Source organism: Corvus cornix, chromosome 2, assembly GCF_000738735.6.
Source record: "Corvus cornix cornix isolate S_Up_H32 chromosome 2, ASM73873v5, whole genome shotgun sequence".
NCBI classification, from domain to species: Eukaryota; Metazoa; Chordata; class Aves; order Passeriformes; family Corvidae; genus Corvus; species Corvus cornix.
In genome coordinates this window covers 97,330,046-97,352,944 of record NC_046333.1, presented here as the reverse complement: position 1 = coordinate 97,352,944, position 22,899 = coordinate 97,330,046, and the positions used below count along the sequence as shown (strand labels likewise).

General features: G+C 36.8%; 1 protein-coding gene across 2 annotated transcripts in view; it reads left to right on the top strand.

Moving 5' to 3' along the window:
• The window catches only part of DOK6 (docking protein 6), a 249,503-nt gene that overhangs the window by 96,490 nt on the left and 130,114 nt on the right, over positions 1–22,899 (top strand). For both annotated transcript variants that reach the window (XM_039571458.1, XM_039571468.1), the window contains exon 3: positions 21,388–21,502. In XM_039571458.1, coding sequence (XP_039427392.1) covers positions 21,388–21,502 — 115 coding nt within the window. The remainder of the gene's footprint in view (positions 1–21,387; positions 21,503–22,899) is intronic.

Sequence of the window (22,899 nt, the reverse complement as noted above, 5' to 3'; positions counted from 1 at the left end):
GCTTGATTTTTTTTCCAAGGATATTTTATTATTTCATAGTGTTTATTCTCAATTGCCTCCATTCTGATAAATAAAATAGTGGTGAAGTAGATGTGCATGAGTTGTGAATAGTCATCGAGTGTGACTATTGAGGGAACAGTGCACGTTGTTATAGGATCAAATTTAGTTATTTGATTGCTGGTATTGGATGAAAATACTGTGATTTTCTTTCTTTCTTTTCTAGAGCTGTTTATTGGTTTGTTATATTTTGAAGTTGTTCAAAATGCGTATTTATCTCTAGTCAGTGCAAACTAGTAGCCCTGTTTTGAAATTCTCCATTTCCTTTCTCAATCACAGAATATAAAGAGGGCATATGGTACGAAAAATTGAAGATTAACTCTGAACACTGAGAATCAATGAAAAAAAATATTAAATATTGAAGAACTGAGACTTTGTGCTTTTTAAAGTAAGAATTAAATATAAGTTGCAAGCCTGACTCCTTATTAAAGGACAATGTGCATAGAGGGACAAAAGGCTCTGCTCATTCACTAGAATTCATATAAGACTAGATATATCAACCCTGAGATCCTTTTCCCTGTACAATTTCTTTGTAAGTAGTAGAAGGGGTTGCTGTAGAGGAGTACTCAGAATGCACTGTGTTTCTCTAGGAACTTATGTCCTTTAGACTTTCAGATCATCTACGTTACCTTGGGAGAAGGCCTAGCAGTTGCCCAGAGTTAGATTGTATTGTGCAATTTTTTTTAGCTTTCTTATGCAGAGATATAGAAGAAAATTTTACATCTCAAGTGGAAATATAACAAAAATTAATATCTTTGATTCATCTGTGTTCAAATCAATATTCAGGATTGCAAACAGTACCCTGATATAAGTAACTCGTCAAGGTCTCCACTTTTCCATGTTTGAGCTTGAAATGAGGCTTAAATGAAATTCCTCTTCGAAGTATTTTACCTGGATGACTATATATCTCCCCTACTTACATAATAAACTTGTGTACTGGGCAGTGTAATTTATAGAAGGGGCTAAACAAAGAAAAAAACCCAGAACTGCTAACACAAAGTTTAGACAAATAAAAATAGAGATTTTCTGGTTTACATATGCTAAATAAATAGTCATTAATGAGTAAAAAAGCTGTCCTCTTTAGAAAAATTATTCCCCTCCCCCTGCTCAGTATCCAGACTATGTATGGGTTTGTTTGCTATTCTGTAATTCTGTAAATTGCTGTTGTGCATTGCTTTGGCATTGGGTTTTTTTTACTAGTAATTTTCTTACTATAAATAACAGTAATGGCATTAGTCCTAGACAAGTGCCTCCTGACAGCAACAGTGCATATTACATTCATTAGCCAAAACGTGACCTCATCTGTTCATTGCAGTTTCTGGTATCAAATTAAAACTTCTCATTACTGTAAATTTAGATCATTGCACTCTTGCTCAGGTAAGTTTATCTCTTAGCTGTTCTGTTTTCTCTTGAACATTCATTGCAGAGGTTGTGCAGAACAGCTGTGTTGACTCCCATTGCTCCCTCCAAAGGGAGGATAAAATAGCAATAGCTCTGCATCCATGCCAGGGGTGGGTATGTTCTTGGTAGCCACCCCTACACTGTCAGAAAAGACCAAAAACAGACACCACAGCTTTACCAACTTAAAAGAGATCGTAAATAAAAAAGATTTCTTATTTCTGTAATAGAAGATAAAAGGTATATAAAAAGTGAATTTTTCATGCTTTGGAGATATACTGATCAGGCAGTACCAGTGCCTGTAACCCATTAGGAGACACTTTCAGGAGCATTGCAGAAGGTCAGCATGGTTAAGTGGCAACATGGAGATTACTAGAAATGAGAGATCAAACGTCCAAACCTGGAGTGTATCCAAATGAACGAGAAAAAGCATTACATAGTTGGCCAATTAATTCTTAAAGCAGAATTAGAAAGAGCAAAGTAGGGCTTGAAGAGCAACTAACCAGAATAGATTCTGACCCATCAGGATCAAAAACCTTGCCACAGACCCCAGAGTATGAAGCAAATGTGCAAGAAAGAGAAATAAGCACTTTCACGTTGGGGTTTACTGTAGAGAAAAGTGACATGGTCTGGTGTGGGTATGTGAGGGAGGGTTCTTTAGACATGTCTTTGTGTTATAAACTTGATCATAGGTACTTCAGGCCCAGCTACACAGAGAACAGAGTTACTCAAGAGCCCAAATGCCACTTAAGGATGATATAGCTGAATTACTAACAGTAGTCCATTAATACCAAAATGAGGATTCTTCCATTCTTTGTAAAATTTCCGTTTCCATTCATGCATCCTTCCTCTTCACTTATAAGTTAAATAGCCTTCACATGAAGTGAAGGTGTTGTGGGTTGGAGATATAGCTGTCTTGGAGCAAGACAAACTTGAATCTGTCAGTGCTAGTGTGCTTACCCTTCAAATAAATAAATAGCTGATATCTAGCATAGAGATCAAGACTTACTGATTCAATCCCCCTAATATGAGAGATTGTTCTGTTAAGATTGTGTAAACAACAGCTATCTCTAAGGTTTTGAGTTTTAAGCTAGCAAGATTAAAGTAGGATAAGATTTTTAGATTTATGTTGTTTTTCCTGTCATTATGTTCGATTATGATGTGCTTTATATAAATCTGCAAATGCAAAAGGAAATAAATTGCAAAACATTTTAGTAATGACTTCTGATAGTCAAAAATGTATATCTGTATTAACAGATGGTGTTAAGCACATTATATAATATGTGTCCCCAAAAATAGATAATAATCAAGAAAAAGAACAGCAGTAGCCTTTTAATTGTAATTTACTGGATTAAACTTGCGGCCACGGCCACACAATAGGAGATACCTTACAAATTTCTTTCTTAGGTTGATTGTCCTGAAGAAACTTGTGGAATGCAATCCCAATGATTTATGGCAAGCTCTTATATCTGCTACAGCAGCTTCTTGAACACTTCTTGGCATTAAGGTCTTCTGTCCACATGTGCTCACAAGCACACAGCCAGATAGTCCTGATTGGTAAGAGGAAGGAGGGGACAGGTTCTCTTTGTGCTTAAGAGCACGGTATTCAGGAACAATAAGATACTTATTCTTCTACGGCACAGTTCCATGTCTCTAACTGAGACAACCTTAAACCATGAGGTGCTTATTCAGGGTAAGTGAATTCCTGATAACTTTGGAAACCACTGAATTTTGACACGGTCATATATCTGGTAGCTCATACAATTCTCAAATATAATTACAGCCCTGAAATGAAAAGTAAAATACTTATATATGGCAGCATTATCATAATCATTATAAGAACTTTTCTCTCCTTTTTTCCACCTAGTTACCTGTGGGTTGTTCTGGTTTGTTCTTTTCCATGGTGCTCTCTGCCACTGCCAGGTTGCCTAAATAAAGATTCTTATTGCTAAAGAGATGTGAACTAGCCTACTGCTTATTCCAGTTTAGTCCAAGAGTCCTGCTTTATTGTGGAGTATTTCAGACTCTTATGTTACTCTTGTTCACTACAAATCAGAAGTCTCCTTATGGACTTCTATAATCTGGCATGTTATTTCTCATGATATTGCATTGTTTCTCAGCTGCAAAGGTGTTCTTAAAAAGAAAGATGAACAAACAGCCATCAAAATGTGTTAGGGTTAATTCGTGTGATTTTTGTGATAAGATATATTAAAACACTTGATTTGCCTCTAAATTTAAATATTATTTGAATTCCCCTTCTGCAGTTTTTTTTCTTGGTATAATTGTTATGCTGCCTGTTTTTCAAAATCTCAAATTCAAACCTCCCTGGTTTTGCTCTGTTGACCATTCTGCTTCTACTATTTGTTAGTTGATCTGCAGTTCCTCAATAAGTCTTTATTTTCTCATCTGGTTAAATTCACTCAAAAATTCTTTTTTGATGAACGCTAAATAGGAATACCTTATGAAGATCTAGTCACATTCACAGATGTTGTTTGCTTTGAAAACCACCCCAGATTTAGAACACTTCTTCCTTTCCCTCTTCTTCCCTTACCCTTGTTCTTTAAAAGTATGGTAATTTTTTTTTTCCCAAAACTTCTTTCAGAAAAATTCAAAATGGTGACCTCAATGTAGTATTTTCTTATGGACCCATTGAATGTGTGTGACTATGTTACTTTTGAATAATATATTGCAAGCTTTTACCTGCAAATAATTGAGAATTTAGCAATTGCTTTTTGTAATTCTTTACTCTTTGGGGTTGAAGGAGGTGCCCAAATGTACTTTCTGTGGTTTTTACATCCCTATTTTGCCATGTCTTCCAAAGCAGAGATAACTAAATCTTCCTGAAAACTATATCCTTATTTTATCTCATTTTGACATGTAATTATCTTCAAATATTTGTTTACAGAACTTTCAAGTAATATCTTCTAGCAAAATCATGTGGCTGGTATGGGAAGGTTATGAAGGACATTGCTTCCATAGGCTGCTGTTACTTAGCCAACGAGATTAAAATTAACCCTATTTAAATGAATAACTGTTGGCAAAATTGCTACAGTTCTGTACACCAAACAAAAAGATTTGCAGTAATTATCAGATGCCTCTTAAAATATTGAAGTATTTGAACAACATGGCTGTTCAAAGCAAGCATTCTGTGTACCAGAAAGCAAATTGCAGGAATAATTGGAGCTGTGCTGGTAATAAAGCTATTAAGAGAGTCTGAGCACATCAAAGGGCAGCATACAAACTAATAAAGCAAAATCTTTTTTGACAAAGATTGTATTAAGGCAATAACATCTTATTTCCTTAACAATGTAATGAAGAAATCTACAAGTTGAGCATGTTGACAGGATTTTGAGGTCCTACAAATATGAACCTAAAATGCGTAAGTTATCCTAGGAGTCCCTTCCTGTATGCATTCATCCATCTAAACCTTTGAGTTTAGATGTATTAATTTGTGTATTAATTGTGTATTAATTTGAAGTGTATTAATTTGAAGTGTAAATTCACAGGTTAAATAAAGAAGCAGTGTCAATGTGTGGTGTTGAATTCCTCAAAAGTGACATCAGTGGCTGAATCTAAGTATCAAAGAGGGAAATAACAGTAGGAAAAGTAAAGATAATCTCTACTTGTAACACAAAGCAACACCAAGACCTCTTAGTGGTGGTTCTTATATGAAGATCCATGTACACTTTATTGCAGTAAATTAATAGTAGTAGTTGAGTGTGTGTGTACAATTTGGCAGCAAAAAGGACACTCTGCTCTTGCAAATCAGCTGTTTAAATAGAAGCCTGTATTTTCGTTATATTAAGTATTAAAAGAAGCTGGAAGACCAAACCTTTTTCTTGGAAAAAATAATATTGGATAGGAGAGGGACTTCTAAACATTTCAGCAGGAGGAGAAAAGAAAGATAATGTAAAACTTCCAAAATGTCATTGAACCCTAGAACAATTCGGGACCTCTGGAGCCATCTATTTCAATCCCCTGCTCAAAGCAGCATCAGTCAGATCACATTGCTCATGACCATGTCCAGTTGTGTTTTGAATATCTCCAGGACTGGAGGCTTCATGACCTCTAGAAAGCTAAACAAGAAGTCCTGCACCCACGGCCTGATAACCAAAGCAATAAAAGAGGCTGGGTCTGAATGTGTGGAGTGCAGCTCTCCTGGAAAGGCCCCGAGGATCTCATTGGGCAGTGAGCTGAGCTGAGCCAGCTGTGCAGCAGCAATGAAGGCAAACCATGTCCTGGAAAGCCTCAGGAGGAGTATGGGCAGCAGCATGAGGACTCTCAGCCTGGAAGGCTTCACTGTACTGAGCCAGACCTGTAATATTGTGCCTAATTCTGCTCACTGTGGTCCCCTCACTGCTCTATTCAAGATGGGAAAATCCCCAGAGAGTGTCAGTGAGGAACTTGGAGGTTGGAGAACCTGGGGCAAGACTGAAGGAGCTAGATTTGCACTAGTGAGGAAAGAAGGCCTGGGGGCAACATTGCAGCCTCCCAATTTTGATAAGGTGACTGAGGTGTTCTCGAGGATGCTCAGGGGAAGGACAAGAGGCAATGAGCAGAGGTTACTTCAGGAGAAATTAGCTTGATATAAGGAATAAAAAAAGAATAGCCAACTGATGTTTAGAACGACTAAACATGAGAGCAGGCTAAGCAGAGAGGTCAGTATTTCCTCACTGGAAATCTTGAAGACCTAGCTCAGCAAGGCCCTGTGTAACCTGACTGAAGTCACTGCTTTCAAGGTGGACCAGATGATCTCCAGGGGTTCCATCTAACACAGCTTTTCTGTGAACTATGAAGTACGTGTCACTGAAGTTGCTACTAGCTCTTGATACATCCCTGTCCTGCATGTATTGTGTCAAACTGGTCTTGACCTCTCCTGAGTATATTTCGGTGATGGAAAAAGTATACTTAATCTTCCTAGTGTCTCTTAAAACTGTCTCAGGAGAATTTTCTTTGAACTGCTCTAGTGTTATTGCTTTACAGTAGAGCATATTGTGGTCTCTGTGTCAGTTATGTATATTCTGCTTTTGCCATGGAAATCTAGCCATGTTTTGGCAAAGTTTAAAGCCTTGCAAACCTATATTTTGTGCATATTTTTTAGAAAAACTTCTGACTTTGACAGCTAAAATGTTTCATGTCATCTGTAAGGCTTTGAATGTGATGGAAATTCAGATTGTTTTCTCTCTTGAGTAGTGAAATATGTTTCCCCCAGTTCTTTCAACGCTAAAGACTGGTATTCACTGTAGGAACTACTTGTCATTTTTATAGACTAGAACAGAGACAGGTGTTTGAGGTGAGATTGTGGAGCGATTCTCTGTATGCATATCCTCTGGCACTTGGTCACATGGAAAGGAAAATTGTTGAATTAAGAGAAGAAATAGACCAAATCTTAGAGCATGGGAGAAAAATAAAGGAGTAAGTGTTCTGGCACTCTGTGAGAGGCACCTTATCCTTTGGATATCTGCAAGAAACACCAAGGCTGATGGAAGGCTGGCTGCTCAAATAATTATATGAGAAATGCTGAAGCGAAGAATAGGATAGGAAGATTTTGAAGAAAATATATATTACTAAAAGTAATAAATCTATTTTAATTGACTGCACAAAGCCAGGGAGACTGGTGCAGAGATAACAATCCCAAAAATGAGAGGGAGGTGAATGAACAAGGAAGCAAAGAGCACAGACATGGTCTGTCTCTTCAGCTCAAGTAAAGCTGGTAAAGAAAGTCTGTGCAGCAGGACAGGTGCACATTAACAGAAAGCAAGGAGGGATTGTTCAGGTTTTTACAGCCAAGTAAATTGTTCTCCAATAACACTACCTCATTTGTTCCGGCAGCTGGGAGGTGTTCACTTCTCAGACATGGCCCTGGAGAGGCCAGTGCCAAAATAAGAAGATCCTGTGCTTGGAAGAGAGGGTTTCAGTAGCAGGGACCCCAGTGGAGCTGGGAGATAGGCACTTAGGAGGGGAGAGACTGGAATTAAGGTCTCTGAAGCACATCCTCATTGGTCCTTTGGGGGAAATCAAGAGGAAAGGATTGAACTAGCATATAAAAGAGAGTTGCACTAACCAAACTCTCCTTTTTAATGCAAGTGAAAAGTGGAATCTGGATATCTTAAACTCAAATCAAAAGTTTAAAGGACGTGTTTTTGACTTTCATTTGTTTTCACCATGCAATTCCTTGTTTCTTCCCTGCCAATATAATCCACACATCTCAGAAGCAAGGAAGGTGTAAAAGAAAATTAACATTAATAAAACCATCTGTGTGAAATATACTTGTATGATGACCAGTACAGAACCCTGAGAGAAGTCAGGCTGTACCATTAAGTCAGAAAAACATTATGAATTTATGACAGTCAAACAAATTTATAAAGCCTCTACTTAGCAGAATGGTATTCACCATTTATTCTGGCTGTGGTGAAAAATAGTTATGGAAAATCAAATGCAATCATATATTTATGATAATGTGTATCATAGTATGTATAGAATAGGTGCCAATAAACATAAAGGTATTTATATGTCATAAGATAAAGGGTAGGAAGGCCATAAATCAGACCAGGTGGGGCCCACTGCCATAAACAACAGGAAAATGGTAAACTAGTCTTACAGAACTAGTAATCAAAGTAATATTGAGGTCTTCCTTTTCTAGCCTTCAGCACTCAACTCTGCATTTGTATTTTTTCCAATATTTTGTGCATGTATTTTCACTATTCAAGTGTCAAAAGTAGGTATACTACATAAATAATAAAAGGTCATGATGAAAGTTAAAGACTAGATTTTTTTAGACTGCAGTTTATAACACTAGTAAAAAAATGTTATGTGAGGATTTTACTTTTTTTTTCCTAATGACAACATTTTCCCTTGAAGCTAGTCTGAATTATGTGTCTATGTTGCTGGGGAATGGTTACCATATTGCTGTGGAAATGGGAAGAGGCGTGGACCCTTGTGCAGTAGCTATAAAAGGAGGCGGACAGGTACAAACAGCAGGTTATGGTGTATGAGGGAGGGCCAACAGGTTTGCCTCTGTAATTTGCTTTCTCTTAATAAAGGGAGATGAAATATAATAAGTCTTATGAGTACTAAGTTTCATTTAAGGTTTTGATTTACTTGGAGTTAGGGAGGCTTTGCGACGTAAATAAAGAGCAATTTATTATGAAGATTAGCACAAAACTATCTAATTTTTACTTCTTCATAGAAGGAGATTTGAAATTCAAATCACTGGCTGATGAAGGTTATTAAAAATGCATTAGAGTTGAAAATGTAGCTGTATGTAATTGTCATAATAGATACTCAAAATTAATTTATCCCCAATGACAATTAAGCTAAAAGAATTTTCAAATTATCAGCTAACAAATTTCAGCTAATTTTAGAAACAAATAAAATGAAAACATTTCAAAAATTTTGTAAAAAATTAAAACTATTTTAAATTAATCCTAAAAGAAGGGTTACATTTCTGTTTAGAATCATTCCTTTTCTTCTCTTGCAAATTGCTGCACTCTCGCAATTTTCTTTTTTTTCTTTTACCTCAGGCTCTCTCTATTGCATTTTTCTCTCTTTCACCTTTTTCTCCTGAAGAAGTCTAGGCCACTTTGAGTGTGTGTGTACACACACATGTACAGGCATGGGCTGAATTTAGATTAAACTAAACTAATTTATCTTCCCTCTATAGCTGGTAGCTTTCATCTAGTTGATGCATTTTTCTGATGAGCATCCAGGGATCTCATAGGTAATCTGCCACTATTAATACTTCTTCAGAATATCTGAAATGCCTATAATATATGTTTATATTTAAGAACAGCACCAAAATGACCATTTTAACATTGTTGGATTGGCATGGGAGTTATTTTTAAAGACACTGAGGCATATTTACAGCCTTTAAAAATCAATGGGGAGAAAAGTTTTCCAAATAATACTACTTTTGTGGTGGGAATGTATTTTTTGTTTTAATGTTTTCTAAGAGCAAGACAACCAAACACTGTAGTCTAGTGGATATGTCTGTGGCTGTGCTTGTAGACGCACACACGTGGGCTTGCACCACTTGCTGTTGTCCATGGCCAGCAGTGTGTCTGAGCCCCCCAGCTGAGTCCTGCACTTGTGTGTGTTTATTCCTCCCCTTTGGCATAAGGTGAGAAAGCCAAGAATAGGGAATGCAAAGACAAAGATGTCTCATCTCTTTTCCTGGCTAATGCAATTTTTTTTTTTTCTGAATATACCTCTTGATAGTTCAGTAGATACTCAGCGTCTGAAAGGTCCTTAACATCGGTATCATGAGTTTGTTATCAGCTGTGGTTTTTTTCCCCCTGTGAGTGTTATGTTAGAGGTAAGCCAGCCTTTGTCACCTGATTCTGACCCCAATCTCCCCCATGGTCTCAAGATCTGGCTGAAGGGGGCTACAGCTGAAGTTAAAGGCTTTCACAGATTGAAAGGGATAGGAAGGGGAATTACACCTGGGGCTCAGCCACTGGCGTCATGTACAGCATGGATACAGACCTAATAATTTATGTGCATTGAAAGCCTACGGTTACTTGAATCCTCTAACACTCCTGACCCAGTTTTTCAATGCAGGGAGAGATTTCGTGGTTAGGGTTTTAACTTGCAGTTTAGCAGGAAGAATTATATGTACACATCACTTACTGCGTGTAAGTGATTTGTTTTCGAATTTAGTCTGTGTTAATAAACACTTATTTTTAATTGAGCTGATCTAACAAGATAATTATGGAAACTGTTGCAAGTCAGCCGATTTAAGTAAACCGAGAGAAAAATTTAAAGGAAGTTTTGGAAAAGTATGTTCTTCCTTTTCTTTCTACTCAAAAACCAGTAACATATTCCTTTTAATTAGCCGATACCTTTGGGTCAAAAATAGAACAGATCTGGACATAATCCTGTACTTTGGGAATGTTAAAAGTGAAAACTCTGAAAACTGGAAATGGTTTTTAACTATCCAGCATATTTTAGTCACCTCACAAGGATATTAACCCTCGTCTAATGACCTAATGTTCATAGTGAAATATTTCATTAATATTGTTTGCATGCCTAGTAACTCTAGCAAGAAGTTTGATATTGAAAGCTTTTTTTTTTTATTGCAGCTGAAATTTGAAAGGATAATTGTGAAACCCATTTTATTTGAGTTGTGAATCATCTTCCCCCTCTGACGTCTCTCTAGCATGGTGTTATTTTTCAAGTGTGCACCTGGGTTACAAATTAGAAAATTTATGTTGTTTTAGTATTAAGGCATTAGTTTAAATTTTGTTAACACTCACTTTTACAGGAGGCTGTATTTTTCGCCTTTGATTTTAATGCATACACAGTAGCCTGGTATTCAGATTGCTCTTCAAAATGAAAGGTTAGATTGGAAAACATATTTCAAAGGAACTTTACGATAGCAAGGAAATGGGGTTGAGGAGAACTGGGATTTTTGTTCTGCAAATGACTGTCTGTAGAAATACCCTGTGAAGTGTGAATGCATTTCTTTCAATAAGTATTTAAAAATCCTAATTAAAATGTTTGTTAAAGGAATAGGTCCACATGCGCATGAACTGATCAGATTTTAACTATCGCTTTCAATCACCAGGCTACCAACCAGAACCAGAATAATCCCAGTAGGCTGGTTGATTTTATGGGTTAGGCAGCAGCTCAGTCCTGACAGTATTACAGCAGCACGGCTTGAGAGAAAGTAACTTAGCTTGGAAAAATCCTTACATCTTTGCCTAGTAAAGGCAGCTGATATGACTTTAATATGCTTACTCTGCCCTGCTAGGTTTGATTTACCAACACTGTCAACCAATTTCGCATTTAAAGTGGCATAACAACAGCTAGTCGAGGAAGACTGTTTTCCATCCTTAATTTTTTTAGATTTCATTGAGACAAAATAAAGAGTTTGTAACTGCTTATGTGGTAAGTGATCAGTTATAGTACAGCATGAAACTGGGTGCCCATGTTGTAGCTCATATGAAAGTCAGATATACTAATACTTAGAAATAGTAAAGACTTAAAGAATGGAGAGAGTTGTAAATAGTAATAATTTCTCTTTCTCTTGCATTTATTTAAATTGTGAGAAATTAAAATTGTTATTTTATTTTGTATTCAGTCTAAATTTGCATAATGTCATCTACATTTTCCAAAAATGCTGAAAAATTCACACTTACTCATTTTTTTTAATCTCAATTTTATCTGGAGGATAAGAAGGAATTATTAGTCATCCTTCTACTATCAGATCTACACATATTTCTTCTCATCAAAGTTTTCTTTTTTGCCCTGACATTACTATGTTATACTTAGCCTGATTTATTTTTAATGTATTCATTAATTCTGCCCCTTTTTGGTTTTTTATTTTTATTATGTACTTTTTCAGTCAACAGACAAGATTCTTACTGCTGTTATAGGTGTGGTTTCCATTTAGTATTTAGAGGAATGAACATTTACTTGGTAGAAGTTTCTTACTCCTCGGAAATAGCAGCCAGAGACCTGCCCTAGAGGCATAATGTGGAGGTTGATGTTCCACTCCTTGGCAAAAATCCTGCAGTGTTGTTACCATAACAACTCATATTCCAAGGGTAAATCCATGTGCAGAGATGGGGAAAACTCTTCTGTTCTCTTTCTGAATTGTTTTCACTCTTTTATGATCCATTCTTTCACTTCTCTGATCTTGGGATTTCTCTTCTCCCTTGTTATGTTCCTCTTGTAATCTTGTGGTTTAAGAATTGCTATTCTTTCATGAAACAGGTTTTTTTTCTTTTTTTTTTTCTGCCTCTTAGTACATTTTTAGCTTAAGTGTTGTTTTCCAGTCTCTTGCATCCCCTCATCCTATTGTTGATTGCTGGTTTTGTGCAGTATATGCTGATGTCACAGAAATGTGTTCCATCTTAAATACTCTGAATGGCCTAATCCCCTGAGGGCTTGCGCAAACTCACAAAGGTCCAAATATCCTTGCAGGTCTGTTAGCATCCATTTTTTAGACTTAAGTTATTTCTTATTTGAATGGACCTGAAGAGTTCTCTTGTCCAGCTCCTGCTGGGGCAATGTCCAGTTGAGTCTCCAGGGATGGAGATTGCAGAGCCTCCCTGAGCTGCCTGTCCCACTGCTGGACTGTCTTCATGGTGAAAACATTGCTTTCCATATGCAGCCTGAACATCTCGTGCCTCAGTTTATGCCCATTGTCCATCTTCCTCCCTCCAGGCACAGCTGCAAAGAGCCTGGCTCTGTTTCCTTGATAACTGCCCTGCCAGCCCTGGGGGATGCAGTTAGATGCCCCCAAAGCCATCCCTTGCTGCAGGATGCAGCAGCTACTGCCCTCAACCTCTCCGCCCCACTGGGCAAGTGGTCCAGCTCTAGCTGTCCTGGGGACACTCTGCTGAGCTCACTTTGTTGTATCAATTTCATTGGATTCCCAAAACTGGGCAGAGTGTTATAGATATGATCTAATGGATGCTGAGGTAAAAAAATAAGGCACTTCCTTTGATGTATGATCTGTGCTTCTGTTGATGCAGACATTTCACCAGTCCCAAAGGTCTTTATGCTTTTCAGGCAGCACACTGCCTTTTCTTAAGAGCCCAAATCACATCCAGCTCCATCCAAAGCTGTAACAAAACTTCTACTCTGTGGCAATTGGATTTAGCAACATCGAAGGAGCCACTGCTAGCTGCAGATAGTATGACTGAAAGCTGCGCTGGAGGCAGGTGTTTAGATGCTTTGAGATCCGTTCTGTGGTCCTTTGATCTGTAATGAGCCAGCATCTCCTGTTCTCCTTTTGCAGACTGGAAGCAGCATACTGATGCCTCCTTTGCCCTTTTCTTGCTGTGATAGTTAACATGGCCCTTGCTTTTTATATCACTCTCTTATTGTTGCCATGCTGTTTCTGCTTTGACGTGGTTCTTTACTGTGTGGGCGTCACTCACTGGAGTCCCTGCTCCTTGCCCCAGTGTTGGCTTTTGCTCTGTCACATTACTGCTTGCATAGTATTGCACAACAGATGGTAGTATGTGGGCCATTATTAAGAAATAAGAGGATAAATGATTACATTTCACAGCTCTCTCTTCTGCTTCTATTTTTTCTAGTTAGAACTTAAATGACAGGAAGGTAGTGTGCAATGCAAAACAGAAACCCATTTATGTAAATTCAGACCTTTTCCTCTGCCCAGGCAATTTCCAGGACTGCACAGTGGAAATAACATTCAGTAGATGGAATTGCGGAATCATTTCCTTCCCAGTTTCATATGGGAGGCACATGTCTGGAAGAATTCAAATAGGATATAACCCAGAATGGGGCACTTTAGATTTTATTCATTATTTTTGTGGTTTTCTTCTCTTTTGGACCTCCTTTCTTATTTACTGTGGAATTGTAATTTTCATAGGGATGCAAACATAATACGGGATTTGGAAGTAATATTCCTGTAATTGTGGAAGAGTTATCTCATCTATTTAAATGTACAATTTGAGCACCAGACCCCACAATGTGTTGTATATGTACAGTCTTTACATGTCCATGTCATACAAAAGGAAATCCTAGCTCTTCAGCTGCATGACTAGAACAGATTTTTAGTACAAGAAGCAAACAAATGAATGTCCAGTGTAGGTCAATAACGAAGTGTGGTAGATTAAAAAGAAAGTATATTGAATTGTTCCTAAAATCCTTTCTCTTTGAGAGAAATAAATGTAGTTCCAAAGAAAGTAATCAGAAAAGAGGAAAATTACATTTACTGTTAAGAAGCAATGCATCCCAGTTAATATGAGCCTTTGTTTAAATTAAGTGTATTTTGGAATTTAATAGCCTTTCATATCTAAGAATATAATTAAGATACTGAAAGGATAATGAAACACCCAAACATTTTATAGGATAGGTGTTTTAAGATTGACAGTTACTGTTTTATAATATAAAATATTTTGCTACTATAGTGAAATTGTGATCTTGTAATTATTTTCTGTTGCTTACCTAGGTAACAAATGCTCTTTCAAAAAGAAGACTTTAGGTTGATAGACAGGGAAGGACTAAAGTGTTTTTAGAGAGACCAGAAATTTCTTACTGAAAATCTGTTATCTGATCTCTTCTGGCTAGACAGAAGTAACTGTCCACTTCAAAGCCTGGGTGTGCTGTTCAGAGATTTTATTTTCCATATAACAATCCTAAATAATTTCCTTGATCATCTGCCTATACCTGTGTGTCCTGCTTGGATTTAGGCTATGGCTGTCTGCCACTGAAGACTTTCTTATATTAGTAGTTTTCCTGCACTTGAATTATTTACTAGAAATCTGCAGCATGACTTTACTGAAATTAAATTACAGTTGGTGTAACTAGAGGCAAGTGGAGTTAGACTTCTGAAATCTATCAGGATATTTTTCGGATGGTTTCCAAGTCTTTTGGCACAGAAATGCACTAAAACTAATACAGACCAATCCTTTAGTGTGTCTTCTAACTCAGAACCCTGACATCTGACAATGCTTGGGCATTCTGGCAGGAAGTAGGGAATTGAAGGAATTTGGTATTAGTGTCAAATTTAGGATAATCATGCAGAAAGGTGACTTCAAGTTTCTGTGAACCTCTCAGGTTACAAATTATTATCATAAGACATCAGGGAAAATCTTCAAGGAAATTAAGATCTTTTTAATTTTTTTTTTCCCAAGTGAGGGCATAAGCTAAGTACTTCCTCTCATCCTCTTGCCTTTTTGACCTTATAGCATGAGATTTGTTAACTGTTAGTTCCTTCAGGGGAGTCCTTCTCAGTTTCTTCTCTTGTTTTTAAGGTTGATATACTGCTCTATATTTCACTAATTAATTTTTTGGATGCTTGATCCACCCAGATGTGGCTAGACAGTATTTGCCAGATGTTGATAATTAAGGACTATATTATTCCTATATAGCATTTACTAAAGGATGCAAGTGGAAGCTCTGAATGTGGTTTTCTTCCAGATGAGATGTTACACCAACACAAAACAAGTTAAAACTTTGGGCTTATTCCCAGACCAAGATAAAGAAAAACAATGATGATGAGAGGAAGTGCATTGCATTACTTGAAGCAATATTTAGATGATTCATGAGTGATCAAGGTATATGAGCAATAGTGTCAGAAAACTTATTGTAGGATCTTCTGCATTCTTGTTCAGTGCTTGATGTATATCTGTAAAGAAGTTTTACATTCTGGTGAACAATCCAAACATCCAAAAAAATTTATTTCCAGATGAAGTGCATTTCTTTTCATCTGTGCTTACAAGGAATCTTTGGGGTGATCCAAATTCCTGACTGTGAGAGGAACCAAGTTACAGTAACCAAAACTGATGTGTAGCCTTGAGAGCCTGATGCAAGCCAAGCCTAGTATAATTTTGCAGGTGTGAGATGCTGCCTTTACCAGTCCTAGAAGTTATCCTACCTAGCAGCCCTTCAAGCCTCTGTCCTTTTATCAAATATCAATGAGAAGCAGAGGACTTGGATGTCTCTGATATAGCTATGTCAAGCCCCACCCTCCCTCCACCAAGAAAGAGAAAAGCCTGTTTAATACGAAAAAAAATCTAAAAAAAAAAGAAACCTTGGCAAAGTTTGGTAACATGTGACTTTAGTAACCCTTCCACATCTTTTCATCAACCGGTGTTAATTTGTCTTTCTAGAGAAAAAGTAAAAGTGGTTTTAAAGACTGATTAAAAAAAAAGGTCAAGAAACCGAATAGAAAAAAAAAAAAAAAACAACAAACCAGGAAATGTATGTGTGGGCTGCTGAGTGATGGACACATGAAGCAGGAATTATTGATGAGGAGTAGGAGAACTGAGAAATGGTCCAGGTGCTAAGAGTCCCTATCACATACCACACTGAGCAACATATGGAGAACAGCACTAAATGATAGTGCCAATGTCTAGTAGAGAAAAGAAAGTCTAAGTTAACGTGCTAATAGTAGTGGAAAATCGTAAACTACATAACCATAGCTTAATAAAAAAGGATTTATTTCATCTCCTGGAAGAAATCAAAGGATAACAGTCAGCAAGAAATCTGTTTGCAAGATCTCTCAATGAGCAGGCAGTATTAGGGATTGTATTCATTGTTGAAGTTAATATTGTTCTAGAGAGTTACAAATGGAGGAAATAGGAAAACTGACTTTCTAGGTTTTCGTTGGTTTGTATTATTTTCAGCATTAAGAAAGTTTTAGGCAAAGTATAATCCCACAATAGGAAAATGCTTTTTTTTTTTTTTTGGTGGAAAGTCTAGGTAAGACTCTTACATATGTAATGGCACAGCAATTTTTCCCTTTCTTATGTTTCTCTGACTGATACAAGGCTGTCAATGGTCTAGATAGTTTCAAATGCTATTTTGTTGTTGTGAAGAACAGGAATATTTTCAATGTATTAGACTGAATTTTGTCAACAAGTCCATTATAATACCACAGGGAGAAAATTTTGGTATAATGTTCCTTGCTTTAAAAAGTAGATTTACCTACTGTACTACTCATAAAAAAGGGGAACTTTTTTCTTTTTTTTTTCAACTCTATTAGTCTTTTAAAACCTTCCTAAAGCCTGCAAAGTGATGTTTTAAATTATTTCAAAGTAGTTAAGATTTTTATAAGTTTTCCTTTTGTCTTTTCAGTAGCTTTCATACTTTTAAAAAGGTTTATTTAGTTATATGTTTTTTCAAAAATAATAGATAAAATTTAAGCCACAGTTTTAAAAATCCCTGAGATAAAGCAATCTGGTTGCCAAGGCAAAGTTCTTTTTTTCCTTCATACAAGATAATATAAGCTCTCAGGTGTTTATTTTTTAATTGTACATGTTCAGCAAGTAGAGAAATGACTCATGCTTCATTGGCATTAAACCCAGAATTCAGAATTTCATTAACTTAATTCTCTATCAATGGGAGGATAGACTTTCAAAGTCTTTCTGCTCTGATCGTGGAGGGAAGCAGACTGTACAATATGAAAAGATGAACAAGGAAGCAAATATTCATCTCTATTTAATGTTGAAAATTACATAACCAATAGAATTAATGAGGGGCTTATTTGATATTATGGCCCCTCTAGTTGTTAGTGTCAACTTGTGTTCCTGAATTGTTCTCATTTCTTTTTCTGTTGCCTTGCCCAGTAAAATTATATTTCCTAAAATCTGTCTACATTTCCTATGTCCTCAAGATGTTATAACTAAAATTACTATTTCCTTCAGTTCTTGTAAAACAAAGCATTCCAATGAGAAAGGTATTATTTAAAAAAAAAAAATTGACTGGCAGAAATATTTTGGCCACCCAAGTTATACCACTAAAGCTTTTGACAAGGAAATAAGTGTCTCACAATATCTCATAGTGGTTTCAAATAGGTCCATTTTTTGTGGAAAGGCATACACAAGTGGGATATGATTCCTGTGTCAGACTATGAATGGCTCAAAAAACTTTGTCTTAAATAAAGTAAAAGGAGTTTGGAAGAGGCTAGTCATGTCACTTTGTCCATCACATTGGAGTTATAAGAAGTTTTGTGCTGTCTAGGGAGGTGCTATGATTCCAGAGACAAAGAAAAATCGAAATGTGTTTAAAACAATGCCCCTTTCTTCGTGCATCGAGACTGTTTTTCTGCACTTACCTTGCATGTTGTTCAACTTAATCTCTCATATGGGTACCAAAAAGCAGCATATAAGAATTTGGTGGTGTTTTCATTGTCTTTTTCAGACATTAAATTCCCACCAGCAAATAAAATAAAATTCTGTTGTATGTGCATTTTGTGCTGACAATATTCCTAAGTGGGTGATGGATGTTGCATATGTGACTATATTAAACAAGGCAGGATTAATGTACCAATCAATAAGGTTGGTACAAATCAAAAATCATCTTTACAGATGGCCAGGTGTGTGTACTCAGGTATGTCTGTATTTATGTTTCAAACAAAAATTACTGTGAACATTTTGTAGCTTTAGTGCCAGGAATGTAAGATTTTTTGGCTCTATTACCATTATTATCTTATCTTAAGCATTGCAGGATCTTTCAGTAATCTCTAACACTCAAATATTAACAAAAAAGAATAGATCTCTACTGTATGACAGAGACTAGAACAAGGCTTAATATGCCTTTTTGTCACCATTCAAAGCAATTCTATTTCCTTTTCTGCTATTCCAGAAAGAGGAATTTTCCCTTTTAAATACAACAAGATTTAAGGCACTTTTTTCTGTATTGTGTGCACTGTCACACATGCACACACATGTGAAAATGTCACTTTCTGTATCAATTGCTTGTATTAGAATCACTGGAGCTTTTCCTTCCTATTAGTGTTTTCCCTTTCCTATTGCATTGCCAGCTATATTTTTAATTCTCTTTAATAATAACCTGAACTTTTTGGTGTCCCAAATCCTCTTAAATATTTTACTCTTATATCTTCTTATTTAGAAAGACTAGTAGATCTGTATGTTCTCCATCTCTGACTTTGGGGCCTTCCGTGTCTTCAAAATTCAGGAATGGCTTATGGATTTGGTATTGTTCCCTCAGGTTTTGCATTCTAGAGTCTGTTCTCTTGTCTGCCTACCTTACTCATCTGCTTTCTTTCCCCTTTTGGGGGATTTCCTTGAGATTAGTGCTTTGGGTGAGTCATAAGAGCCCTCTCACACATTAGATCATTTACCATGCATAGATCCAGGAAAATCCAGATATTTTGGTAACTTCTTTATTGGGACAGTGATATTTGTGGTATTCAGCCCTTCTCTTTCCCCCAAGCCAAAAAATAGTGAAATATATGAATTCTTGCAAAGCCCTGAAAATGCATGACAAAAGTTAAAATTATAAGGGATTAGGAACCAAATGGTGAGTCAAATGTTGCACCTGTGTCCAAAAAAAGGCCAAAAGGTTAACCTGGAGAATACAGAGAATTCTGGCAGTTAACCAAAGGTCAACCTGGAGAATTTCTGGCAGTCTTACTTCAGCCTATGGGAAGAACAGTGAGTGAATCATCTTAAAATATATTTCTAGACGTGAAAGAAAAGGTTGTATTTGGGAAAGGCAGCATGGTTTTACCAAGGGTAAATCATGCCTGACCAATATGATCGCCATCTATGATATGTGATGAGAAGAGTTTTAGCAAGGCCTTCCACATTTTCTCCCAGGATATTCTCAGATCCAAGCTGGGACATTATCATTTATGTGGGTGGATGTCTAGATGATGTAAAGCTGGTCAGCTAGTCAGACTCAGAAAGTCGTGGTTAAAGGGGTTTCAATCTACTTGGAGGTCAGTAGCAAGTGTAGAACTGCTGTGGTCTGTACTGGGACCTCTCCTAATATTGTTATCAGGGACCTGGAGGACATGGCCAGTCAATACAGGGAATGATTATTCTCCTCAGTTGAGCACACATTAGACCATATTTATAGTATCACATCCAGTTTTGGCCCACCTGTTACAACAGAGGTATTGACAAACTGGAGTGAGTTTTGCTGAAGGCTGTCAAGACAGACCCTATAGCAGTCTTCAGTTCTGGTCTCAAGTTTGTCAGCACATACACATTCCACTTCACGCTTTGTCTCAGTTTCTTTTGCTGGTTTGATGCCTCTCACTGCTCATCTGCTATCAGTATTTTATTGAAATGTCTTTGCCCCAGCGTGTTCCATTTTTTTACTCTACCATATAAAATCTCTTCTGCTTTAAAAACATTGTTTTCAGCATGTGAAAAGGAGTGCTGGAACTGTACACTGGGAGCATAACAATTACAAAGCAAAACAAATAAAAAACCCCCACCTACATTCAGTCCATTTTTTCTGTAGACATAGATGTCCTGACTCATATGGATGACATTTTTTTAGAAATTAATTCTGCCTGAGGCAAATGTCCTGCCTGAAAAAAACTACCTCTAAACAGATAAGGTTTTCCCAGAGTTCCAAGAAACTGAGAAGAAGATTTTATAATATAAAGTGCTAATCAGTTTAAGATAGACTGTGCCACCAGCTCTGGTTGGAATAACATATTTTTCTTCCATTTGTGTTAATTGTAGTTATCTACTTTCATCAAAAGAAAAGGAAAATAGATTGAATTTTTTATGTTGTAAATTTGCTGCAAGAGTGTTTTATTGTTGATAAGCTTTTCAAATATTTAGAAAACAAAAGTTTGAGTTCAAGGATGACAGATACATTTTAAAGACATATGAGGATCTATCCTTACAAATGTAGTGATACTATTTGACATATTAGTTGAGTTACCTCCCGTAACTAATGAAGCACTGTTGTTTTAACATTAGGTTTTCTATTTGATGCAGCTTCTGAAACTGGTCCAAGTTGTATGAATATAGAAATTGAAAAATAGATTATAGAAAATCCCAAGGCTGACTTGATGTCATTGTGAACCGTTTCCAAGTATGACTTTATTAGAGAAGTAGAGTTTTGCAGAAATTTATTTATTCGAGAAATAAAGTTATTAGAGTTAAGTTTTGCAACTTAAGACTCTACCTATTTATGTGGTTTTATCAGTTGCAAAGCTTATAAATATAAATAACCTTAGGGGGTGTCGTGGTTTAGGAATCGTACTCCCCAGTTTAGTTCTCCCACCAAGACTCAAAACCACACTGCTGTTCATTCGCTCCCCCCTTCTCCTCCCCTTCCCACTCTGTTGAGATGGAGTTGAGAACTGGAGGCACAAAAGCTGAAAATCACGGGTTGAGATAAGAACGATTTACTAGAAACAATGAGGCAAGAAAATGAACAGTAATAACAACAATATAAATAGCACAAGGTATAAGACTAAGAAACAATTTACATGGAAAAGCCTGCAACAATACCTGGCTCTTCCGCACCATGCTTACTCCCACCCCTGGCAATGAGTGAGGTGGTATGGAATAAAATCTGGGCCTTCTCCACACACTTCTCCTGCTTACTGTGAAAATTTAACCCTGTCCTGGCTGAAACTGGGACAGGGGAAAAACAGTTTAGAGTAAAAATTGAGCAGTTAAGGTTAATATTTTTATTTGTAGTATTTATACACTGGTCTAAAATATTTTTCTTCATTTTAAGGTAACTGAGCTGCACAATATCAAAAACATAACCAGATTGCCGCGAGAGACAAAGAAGCATGCAGTGGCAATTATCTTTCATGATGAGACATCAAAGACATTTGCGTGTGAGTCAGGTAAGCAATTGGTGCTTCATCTCTAGCTTGAAGAAATCAAGTTACACATCAAAGTCTGGCTTGGATGAATTAACTCAAAATGCCAGATATAAATTCTTAGCTTAAATAATTTTGTGGTAAACAAAAAACTGGAGTTTGGGGTTCATGTCTTTTGGGGTTTGGTACAGGTTTTTTTAAATATTTGTTGAGAGGTGTTAGGGATGTGACAGAGCTCTTTTTTCCATTACTTTTCTTTGACTGCAGATGATCTAAAGACTGGAGGTTTCCAGCTAAACTTGTAAATCCTAGTAAAAATAACCTGTAAGATGTTATTAAGTCAAGATGTGAAACATTCTTTTTTTAACAAGCATTGCTATAGGCACTTACTGAACTAATAATTATCATGCCATTGCAAATAAGAGGCAAATACCAGCTAAAAGCCCAGGATATTTTAAAGCAGGGTGTCAAGCAGTCTGTGGTTTGAATGACTCCACTGCATAATGAATGAGTTGAGAACAAGACTTTGGCATTATGGTACATAATGGCAGGTAGTTACTTGTGAGATGCTGAACACTGCACAATTAAAGTGCGCTTTTTTCTGGTTTGAAAGTACAGTTGTACACATCTATGTCCTAGGGCACACTTTAACAGAAAAAAAGTTTTTAAAAATAGGGGAAAATTCTTTAATGACAAAGTTTGTGCATTTTTAGCAACATATTTGAAACTGTGCATTTTAAAATAATAGTACTATATATATATGGGGTTTTTTCAAAAAAAAAATGTATATAATATTATGTATATATGGTGAAGGTCCTAGAGGGGAAGCTATATGAGAAGTGGCTGAGGTTACTTGGTCTGGAGAAGAGGAGACTGAGGACAGACCTCACTGCAGTTACAACTTCCTTGTGAGAGGAAGAGGAGGGGCAGGCACTGATCTCTTCTCTTTGGTGACCAGGGACAGGATCTGAGGGAATGGCCCGAAATTGAGTCAGGGGAGGTTTAGGTTGGAATTAAGAAAAGGTTCCTCACCCTGAGGGTGGTTGAGCACTGGAACAGGCTCTGCAGGAAGGTGGTCACAGCACCAGCCTGACAGTTCAAGAAGCATTTGGAAAATACTCTTGGGCACATGATGTGACTCTTGACACTGTCCTGCACAGAGCCAGGAGTTGGACTCAATGATCCTCGTGGGTCCCTTCCAACTCTGGATATTCTACGATTCTATATTAATATTATCATATAAACATTGCGTCATGTACAGTCTAAATAATAAATTAAATACAGTGAAAAAAAATCTGAGAAATGTGGAGGAAGTTAAAAGTGTGAAAGGTCATGAATTATGTAGATTTTGGATCAAATATTGCAAACAGTGATATGTGATATCCAGTGATATATATATCACAGTGATATATATATCCAGT